Source organism: Miniopterus schreibersii (assembly GCF_964146895.1).
Source record: "Miniopterus schreibersii genome assembly, chromosome: 4".
In the NCBI taxonomy this organism is placed as follows: Eukaryota; Metazoa; Chordata; class Mammalia; order Chiroptera; family Miniopteridae; genus Miniopterus; species Miniopterus schreibersii.
Window position 1 is genome coordinate 84,403,529 of NC_138105.1, and position 10,586 is coordinate 84,414,114.

Here is a 10,586-nt window from a genome sequence, read left to right on the forward strand (position 1 = left end):
AACTATGTCTTTGCACTGTGTGCAAACCACTACGCTGCCCCCCCTCACTTGGAAAGACCTGGGGATCCTATAGTGATACTATGCTCTACTCCTCACCTACCCACTGCAGGCTGCCACACTAAAGATACCCCCAAGAGACAATGTCAGAGGGACATGGATGAGAAAAAGTCCTTGAGACAAAGAGATGCAGAAATCTTCCATCTTCCCTATGCCATGGAGGCTCAGGCTTCAGCTAGAATCCTGCTCAGAGTCAGGGTTCCCAGTCTCTCTATAAGGCAAAGCAGGCAATGGCCTTAAAGAGAACCAGTGACTTCAAGGCGAATCTCCTAGGAGTTATGTGTTCTCCAAGATGACGCATCCAACACACAGTAATTACCCAGATCAGAGAGTGAATGCTGAAATACCCTAAGTCCTGCCAAGTGTCCCTGAGCCACACATCCTAAATCTCCAATCATTACCCTAGGAGAAGGGACTAGCCAGAAACAAAGATTTTTCCTTTAAAACTCTTTATTTGGGTGCATGAGCCAAAAGCACTTCTGAGGACAATAGGCCTGATTTTCCTCTGACACACAAGACCCCCGCTCTCCAATGCATAGTCCAGTTAGATATTCAGCTCACAATTAAAGTCACCTGTGGAGACATTCACTCTACCCTCAGACTGGTGCCTATGTTTGGGAAAATTCTCCCACTCGGGAAGAGGCCTCAGCCTCAGCCTCTCCAGCCCTTGGGTTCCCATTCACGACCCACGTTGTCGCCCTGAGTTTTCTACTGCAATTTTGTTTTGAGGCAGGATGTTCTGCGGTGCATTGTACAGCAGCCGGTCCCTGAACACACACTGCTGAGGAAAGCCACCCCCACAACCCTCACTTTTGCAGCATCTGCCTTGCCAATTATTAGTACAATGGGCCAATTTTCATCCTGTGTTGCTCTTGGGGAGAATATGCAGGCTAGGGAACTGGCCTAGATTGGAAATGGAACAGCAGAAGTTGCCAATTAACATGAGTTCCCTTTTTGCATCCCCTGAAGAGGTTTGTCTCTAGGGAGAATTTATAAAAGGCATGGTCCCAGGCCCTCTAGGAACTCCTTAGATGCTTCAAATCTCTTGGGGTTAGGACAGGTGCCAAAAGTCCCTTGTTATAACTCTGTGTCCAGTGCTTGAATCCCTTAGATGACCTTATCAGCTTCTTCCTGAATGTCTGAGGAAATCACCATGTCCACGGCAGGCCATCTGCCGTGGGACAGTGGAAAGGTGTTCCTTGAGTTGAATCAAATCCACCTCCCATAGCTTCCTCGCTTTGATCCTAGCTAGTGAGGGAGCCTAGCCAGCCACTCGGTCTTCACTCCCAGAAAATAACAAAGCACTCAGGAAAATTGCTCATAGGCCAAAACTATTAATGTCAGGAAAGCACAAAAGAAAGCCCACTATAGGAGACAGGCTAGTAGATGGAAGTAGATGCCCTGAAAGGCAAAATCTGGTTACAGAGTCAGCAGGTACAGGCTTGCAGCAGCCCCTAAAACTCCAGTTGTACACACATTAGAGAACGTAGAGAAGGGCAGAAGTTGCAGGTTTTGCTATGTAGGAGTGCACACTCTCAGCAGGAAGAGAAGGAATGGAAGCATCTGGGGAGCCCTGAAGCTTGATCTTTATTTCACAGGCCTTCCATAATGAGCAGCAGAGCCTCTGTGGGGGGGGGGACTGGTATTATGACCAAAGGCCCTGACTTCTCCCTAGAACTTTCTGCATGTGTCATTTCAAAAACCTCCAAGTTTCTCTGCCTCAGGCCTCGCTCAAACCTCTTCACAAAGACCTGAGCCGGGCCCCACATTCTTGGAAGGGATGTTGGTTCAGAAATACAGAGGGAGTCTGGGACAGTCCCCCATGACAGGGAAGAGCAAGGAAAAATATGAAAAAGAAAAAAATCTCTTTCCACAAGATGGAAGGAGCATATAAAAAAACAGGTTAAGGAGAACAGATGACAGTGGGGGGCTCATCACTGTAACAACAAGCCCCACAATTCTGAGAGATGAAATTTTTGTTTTTCTTTTCACCTGCCATTCGTCCCAGTGCTGTCACTCTTTCCCCCCTCCTGGTTGAAGACAGGTTGTGACTTTTTCACTCCCACCATCAAGCTGCCTGGCTTTTGGGAATGCAGCTGCTATGAGATGGGAGGAAAACGTGATCCCCCAGAGGAGTGCTCAGAAGATTTCAATTCCATCTCTCCCCTTTCCTTGGTCGTAGCTAGGAAGCTTGTAGCTTGTCCATGAAACATGAACATAGCTGTTTGTACTCAAGTCTGCGAGGAAGTCCCCTCTTGTAGAGGACACGATAGGCCAGAGGAGGAATCAGAGGTCTGGTCCTAAGTAAAAACGATTGTTGTCTACGCCCTGAAACACTTCATCATATTCCAACCGAGTGAGTCAGAGAGAGTGATTAAGGGCAACTGAACAGAAGAGCGTGGCCTTGGGCCTTCTTTGAAAGAACTAAACTCAGTGCTATCAAAAAGCTAACATAACAAGTAAGCAACATCATAAAACTTTGTTTCTATGTAAACTTCTCAACCATATGGGCTAAGAAGACACCAACGCCAGCCCTTCATTCCATACCCCATCAAATTGCGTCAAATTTAGCCAGTTGTGCTACATCTGAGTTTGCTTTCTGATATGATGGTGATAGGATCCAGTTGTTCCCTTGATTCCAGAGTCTTCCCTGACCCCTGCTACTACAGAATTGTATTGACATAAAGAAGGATCAATGACACTGTGTGTTCTGCAAGAGGTGGCAGTCCTAATATCATCTGCTTCCCTCTTTGTATGGGATGTGCCCCCCCTCGCCCCCACACACACACTGCCACCTCCATGGGCCAGAGACCTCCTTCAGAAGTTAGGAATGTTCTCCAAATCCATACATAATCAAATTCTCAGTCACTGTACCTTCCTCCTTCTACAGTTACATAGAACATGCTCTCAACCCCCACTTCCATGTGAATATCTAGCCCTACTACTTCCTTCCCAGATATACCAGAAGTGGACACTCCATCTTCTGCAGCCAGGGAGGCCAGTGCCCTCTTAGGTGTTTTTAGGATAGTAACAAAAGAAGATGCCCACCACTCATATATCCTTCAAGGCAATCTATAACCAAGGTGAACTTGAAAAGACCATGAGGAAGGAAACAGAAACAGCCTCGGTGTCCAAAGAGGCTTTGTATACTTCAGCTACTGAAAGTCTGGCCAGCTTGTGAAGTCAGTAGGACTTGTTTTTTTGTTCCCAGCCTTTTGTCTGCCACCTTCCCCCAGGCCTGTTCCCCATCCACTCCCTCTGAGCATCACTGTCACCACACCTCCTTTCTACGGTGTGAGCTGGTAATGCATTAACATGCCTCCCACCACACCCCTAGCCCTATCCACACAGAGACGTTTTATAGGAACTTCTACAAACCACGATTCCTCCAAGGACTCTAAATTACTGTCCAGAAACAGAATTACAAACCTCCTGAACAACAAACAGGGAGATATTTTGAGCATTCTAAAAAGTCATGCCATGTGGAAATTACCTTGTTCAACCAACTCTTGAACCAAGAACCATGCTCATTTTTGCACATTTCCTTTATCAGACAATTTTATCAGAGCAGGAGAAATTCTACTTCTTTGAATAATCATTTCCACTGTTTCCAAAGCCATAATATGCCTTGCCAAGTGTAACCCACATTCAAGAGCCATCTGCTTTAGCAATACAGGAAGCCACCAAAGGAGTGTGCTTTAGATAATCCTACAGTTCTGCTGGACAAGGATGCTTCTGGGGAGGGAAGGCATGCTGCTATTTGCCAACTGCAGTCCCCAAGCTCAGCCCTGCTGAATCCTGTACAATGCACCAACCAGAACTAGGGCAGAGGTCAATGACTTGGTCTACAGCAGACTCTTTCCACCCCCAGATTCTAAATAGGCAGATGTCAAAGGAGTCCCTATAGCAAGACAGTTCACCCTTTGTGTGGCTTGCCTATACCCCCACTGGGAGAAAAAAAAAAACAAAAAAACAACACAAGGAGAAATGTAAAAGCTATACCTATCCAGTGCCACCAACCAACCAATTATGGTGCCTGCCTGTGCCACCTGAGGCATGCATTTTATTTTAATTCAATGAGAAAGTTGTTATACCTGAGCAAACAATATAAGCAAAGGTGGTAGAGCCATCATGACATCTGGGGATGGGTATTCTTTCAGGATTTAAAGATGTCCTCTTGCCTATGTCAAGAATTTCACTAAGCAGATTCCTCTCTTCCTGAGCTACTACCTGACACCATGATCACTCGTTTTGTTTGATTACCCTCACCACTTGGGAAGATGTTGTCCCTCTGTCCCCACTTTTGAACCCTACTGAAGATGACATGACTTAGGGATTATCTCACCAGACTGGTAGCCTTTCTCAGACTCCACACAGTAAACTATGTCACCTCCTATTAGACATGGGTAGTTGTCCCCACACCCTTGGAAATTTTGCACCCTGCTCCATGACTCTCCTCATCCAAAACCAGTGCAATATCTTTTACCACAGGCAACAGATTTCTAAATTCAGCCACCTTGAACCCTACTGAAGATGACATGACTTAGGGATTATCTCACCAGACTGGTAGCCTTTCTCAGACTCCACACAGTAAACTATGTCACCTCCTATTAGACATGGGTAGTTGTCCCCACACCCTTGGAAATTTTGCACCCTGCTCCATGACTCTCCTCATCCAAAACCAGTGCAATATCTTTTACCACAGGCAACAGATTTCTAAATTCAGCCACCTGAGTCTGCCTACAGTGTTTTTCAGCAAGCACCTCGAACAGAAAAATGACACCAATTAAGCATAATTATCAGGATTTAATAGAGCCATTTTTCTACCTCAGTGCCTTTTTACTATTCCAAGCCCCCCAGGTTTTTTTCCCTAAATTAGGACTCAGAGCAGTAAGTTAAAGGTATACATTGGTAGATCTTTATTATATGTACAATAACTGTCTTATTAAATTGAAATAAAATCCACATCTAAGGGAAAGTTCATTTTAAGTACCAACTCTCAGAAAAATGCTCAAAGACATAATAAGCAAGGCAAGTGTGTTACTGAGCAACAGAAGGGATGGGGGGCAGAAACTGAGGTGAAAATGAAGGCACAGTTTTCTGGAAGAATGGGGCAAGCTCAAGGGTACAGGTCTTGGTAGAAGTTGCCCTAAATTTCTTATGGCATTTCCCACCCCAGAACAGGCATTAGGAGAGGAAATGTAATCATAAATTAAACCTATTCATGGATGCCTGGAAAATCGTTATATACACACACACACACACACACACACATACATTTTTCCGGGGAATGTTTAATACGGTCAGTGAATAAAAAGCCTTTCTGACTATTTGACTGTTAAAGAGGGTGATGGGGTTGAGTGTATGTGCGTAAAATGCTGTTACTTAGATGGTCTCCAGTCTCTTGGCTCACTTTACTCTGTTCCCCTGCCCCCTTTCCCTCCTCTTCCTAGGACAAGACAAGCGCTCTGAGCCTCAGCAATGTGGCGGGCGTGTTCTACATCCTGATCGGAGGACTTGGACTAGCCATGCTGGTTGCCTTAATCGAGTTCTGCTACAAATCCCGTAGCGAGTCCAAGCGGATGAAGGTGGCATCGTCTTCCCAGGCCTTTTTCCTACCCTGTTGTGTCATACAGCTGAGTTTCCTGGGAGTCCCTCTACTAGAAAGGGTGGGAGTGACAGGAGGTTGAGGTCAGCCCAAGGCAGGGTACGGAAAGCTGCTATGAGGAAGGTGACAGGGAAAGAGGCAGCTGTGATGAGGGAAGGAGGGTAGGAAAGAAGGAAGACAGTAAACATAAAGCTCAAGAAAATAACTACTTCAGCCAGAGATGGGATGGTGAGATTAAAACTTGAGAGTTGAAGTGGACAGCGAACATAGTATGAGGAAAGAGCAATTGGTGCAAAGGTAGATTCTTGCTGAGCTTGCATTAACAGAAATGTAGCTCCCAATATAGGGGAGAGGGAGTCTACCCTCTGCAAACAGATGATCTTGCCATGCTTGGTGAATTAGGTCTTCAAATACAGCTGAAGGCAACTAACTGGAGAAGAAAAGGATTTTGTAGGATATGAGAACTATCTGTAAAAATATGACAACTTTTCAGGTGGAAAAGAAAACAGACTATTTCTGTGGGATCCCTAATTGTACAATAAGAACTAATGACCAAAGCTGTGGAGAGCAGATGTTCACACAATAGGGGAGATCTACTTTTCTTTCAGAGTTATCCAAAAATTGGATGGACTGTCCTGATAAGTAGCATGTGCCCCATAACTGTTGGCATGGATATAGATCTTGGCAAGGATATAGATTCAAGTATCCAAAGGGAGTTGGGTTAAATGACCTTTAAAACCCCTCACATTTTATCATTTAGCTTCAACAAGAAAATATTTTAGAAGTGGTAATTATGGTAGCAAAACCATGAGAGAGACATCCTGAGGAGGCAGAGAGGACTGAGATGCAGCCTGTGACCTTCAGGATCTTCAACAAAGAATGGCACGGAAAAATTACTCAGTGAAGCAAACTATGGTATAGATAGGAAGGCATACAGCAATATAGAGGAAAAGAAATTAGAGAAGTCTACGAGGAAGAGGCAGAAATTAAGAGGGAGAACAAGTGGTATTCAAACCAACAGAAAGAGAGAGAAGCACAGTCGATCTCAGCTATGTACCCTAGACTGTTACCGTGGCTTGACTAGACTAAGAAGATTCATTGGTAGGATCTGCTCTCCTAGAATGCAGCTTAAGATACCCATTTTATAACATTCAAGTGCTCCCCAGCTCAGCACACCCACCATTTCACAACCACAGTCTTCTGCCTAGCCCCTCCCTGCCTTGGGCCATCAGCCCAACACATACCTCTAGGATCCCTCTTAAAGAAGACATTGCTGGACATTTACTTCCCGTGTTTGGAAACTCTGTATCTTGGGTTTTTAGAGCTATATAGATTGTGAGTTCCTTAAGGTAAGAAGCTGTGTCTCATTTCCCTTTGGACACCCCACACATATAGGGTATTAGTAAAATTAATGTGGAATTGTATCTGGAGGAAAAGTTTTCTTGGAGATAAGGTAAGGCATGAAAAGAAGCTATTGTTAGGTTTAGCAAATACAACCATCAAAACCACCCAACCTGGAAGCACAAACATTATCCAAGGTGGTTTGGGCCACTTCTGTTTGTGTTCATAAAATCTAATGAGACCAGGCATCCACCAAGCAGAAAACCTCTTTGACTTTCAGCCCTTCATATGGGATTACCAAGTCCCACTAGTCATGGTCAGTGCCAGGTAGTAGCACCAGGGTGACTAAAGACTAGGATCCTCTTAAAACGGGACAGTGTTTACCTTCACCAATGAAGTTACAATCTTCAGGTTAAGATAAGAATCCTTAGAAGTAACCACTGAGTCATGTCAACTTCTTGGAGACATTCTCACCTTTCCCTTTACAAAGATGTTGAATTTCTCAGAAGCCAACATCAGAATCTCTTGGAATCATTAGTTCAAGGTCTTTCACCACAATCTTCTATAATGAATTCCACTGGTTGGCATGACTTCAACACAACTCACTGAGGTTCCTAATAGAATTTTTAATCTCCCTGTTGCAGAAAAGGTACCTCTACTGTCTTTGTTACTCAACCCAGCCCTTAAATTTCAAAGCTTTATCCACTCCTCTCTTATCTGAAGGAGATAAGTAGAACACATTCCACTTGCCTCTTAGACTTTCCAGCTTTGCAGTTCTCTTATTATTCTGTACTTTGCCCTCTCCAAAGGCAGTTAGCTCTTTTCAGAAGTGCAGCCTCTGCCCTGGGCAGTGTGGCTCAGTTGGTAGGATGTTGTCCCATGTGCCAGGAGGTTGCCAGTTTGATTCCTGTCAACGGTACATGCCTGGGTTGCAGGCTCGATCATGTAGGAGGCAGCCAGTTGATGTTACTCTTAAATCTATGTTTCTCTCTCTCTCCCTCTCCTTTCCTCTCTCTCTAAAAATCAATAAATTATTTTAAAAAAGAACTGCAACCTCCAACCTCACCCAGAGGCCCATGTTGATGTGTAAAGGGTTTTTAGCAAGAACCTTCCTTCTTGTTTCTTTCTTTGATCACAGTATTTGGCCAACTCTTAGCGCCTTGAGCCCCTAAACCTAGTTCATGGGCAGCCTCCCATTTCTCAACAGTGTTCAAAGAGCCCTTCCGTACTCTGGATGGAAAAGTGAAGGGGAAGAGGAAGCAGAACAGAGAAAGAAGGGGAGGGGAGAGAGAAGGAAGGAAGGGAAGACATCTTTTCAGTAACTTCTCTGCTCAAAGTGCTGCATACATTTTCATTAATCCTGTAGTGTGTTGTGCTTGCAGTCCTATGGTTGAAGAAACAGGGGTTCAGAGAAGCTAAGTAACTTGTCCTAACAAAGTCACATAAGTTGGGAGCTGGAGGAACAGAAATTAGACTCGCAGCATAGCTTCTGCATAGCCTGGGTTCTTGGTATCAGCCAAGCCACTTCTAAATTACTCTCTCCTCCCCAACCACATGGCAGCAGATAATTTTGAGCACCTACTATGTGTCTCCTCAGTTCCTAGCTACAGTGCACAAATAATATGCAGCCCTTATCCTTAGGTTTTCCTGACCTACTTGTTGAAGCCATCGATAGTATGTAATCCTTTGCTTGCACATTGTGAGTTCCTTTCCCCTTTGATGTCACATGAGGAGGACACCGAGTAAGTGTCACAGGGAGAATGGGAAGGGCACCCTGCCAGTATTTCTTCCACAAAGACATACGGAGCACCACTGTATGTTAGACATTGCTCAGCACTGGGGATACAGTTAGGAACCAAACAGACACAGCTTCTGCTCTCAGGACACTGAGAGCTTGGTAGAGAAGACAGAAAATAAATAGTTACACATGTTCAATGAGTGTTAGGAAGAAAAATGCCCAGTGCTGTCAAGTCATGGTCAGGGAATGGAGGCTGGGCAAGTCAGAAATGCTTCCCTGAGAAAGTGATGTTTAACTGATTTGATGAAAGACATTAATCAGGGGAAGAGAGATGCCAGCAAAGGAAGCACAAATGCCAGAGACCCAGGGACCAGAACTCACCCCAAATGGGAATAAGGCCAGGGAGACCAGAATGCAGGAAGACTGAGGGCAGAGACAAATGTGAGAGTTGGGAACTCAAAGAGGGACTCAGGCAAGCAGAACATTTGTGTATAATTTAGATGGTCATATAGTAACAAAAATATATAACCTAGGACAAACTCTAAACTGAATCAAGTCTCAGATCTTCTGTTTCTTCCCTCTGCCTAGAAACCAAACCAGAACCTGAGTTCCTAGCTGGTGTGAAGGACAACCATGGATCTTTATTATTCCCCTTGCTCCCAAAGGAAACTAATCCCCAGCCTTTCCCGCCCCCAGGACACTGACTTCTCATAATTGCATGTGGCTGTGCTGACACGGGCCATGTGTAAGCCACGGCCCGTGGCTTTGCACATATCCATGGAATTAATGAGCAGCTGAGACACTTGGTAATGCGAGGAGGAGGGGTGCATCCGCCCCAGCAGGCAATCACTCTGGCTCCTAGCACATGTGCTAGGATGAGGTCATTGCTGAGGTTTGAACTTTTATTAGGGGGCTCTATGATGGGCAGAGGTTGGGCAGACTTTTCTTAGAAAAGCAAGCAGCTGAGAAGTTAGGAAGCAATCACTGTTAGAGAAATGAAATGAGTCTCTGAACAGCCAAGTTTGGACTTTTCAAGCACCCTTTTCTCCCGGCATATCATTTTAAAACAATGACTCTAAGCATGAAATTTAAGAATGGCTGGAATGTCAAAAATGGATAAGGGAGAACCACATTTCCCAGAGGCAAGAAGGAAAATGGCACCTACTTATGACAGCTTAGCTACATGTCGGGCTATGTTCTCTCACACTTTGATAGGCAGCAGTGTTGACTGTGCCACCAATCTTCTTTTAAGATAAACTCAACAAGTACCACCAACTTCAATGGAATGTGTGAGACCTTTTGAGAAACAAAGCCCAAGGCCTTCAGTGTGAACTGTAAACTTTTTTTTTAATTAAAGGGATGTGGCAGAGAAAAGTCACAGAAGATAGACATTTCAAGTTAACCTATACAAGTTTCCATATTTCACAGACACATACAAAGTTATTTTCATTCAACATTTTTAGGTGAGGATGAGTAACCATTAATTCCTCGTGTTTTATTTCACATTTCCCCCACAGAGCATTACAGTGGTATTTATTTGGCCTTGACTTAAAAGAATGCAATCCAGGTCACGCTTCCTTTTCAGTGGAGGACAACAAAGGAAGAATGTAAATAAATCAACCCAACCCTGGGGTTTTGAGGAGGAGACATAAACAGTATGAGTGGAGCATCATCTGAGGCAAATTTGTCTGAATCATTGATTTTAAAAAGAAATAACATTGAAAAACATTGCCAGAATTGCCAGCGATAAGAGGACATTCCCATCAAAGTGTTGCAAAAAGAACAAAAATTGGGTAAAAACTGCCCTGTTTATGTTACAGTAGGTTGACACTCCCCTCTGGC

The 10,586-nt window shown here is 44.4% G+C and overlaps 1 protein-coding gene across 5 annotated transcripts in view; it reads left to right on the forward strand.

Moving 5' to 3' along the window:
- Nucleotides 1–10,586, forward strand: part of GRIA1 (glutamate ionotropic receptor AMPA type subunit 1) — a 266,749-nt gene that overhangs the window by 251,606 nt on the left and 4,557 nt on the right. For 4 of the 5 annotated variants that reach the window (XM_081137494.1, XM_081137493.1, XM_081137496.1 and 1 more), the window contains one exon: nt 5,511–5,645. The exons of the other annotated variant lie outside the window; for it this stretch is intronic. In XM_081137494.1, coding sequence (XP_080993620.1) covers nt 5,511–5,645 — 135 coding nt within the window. The remainder of the gene's footprint in view (nt 1–5,510; nt 5,646–10,586) is intronic. 5 annotated transcript variants of the gene reach the window in all.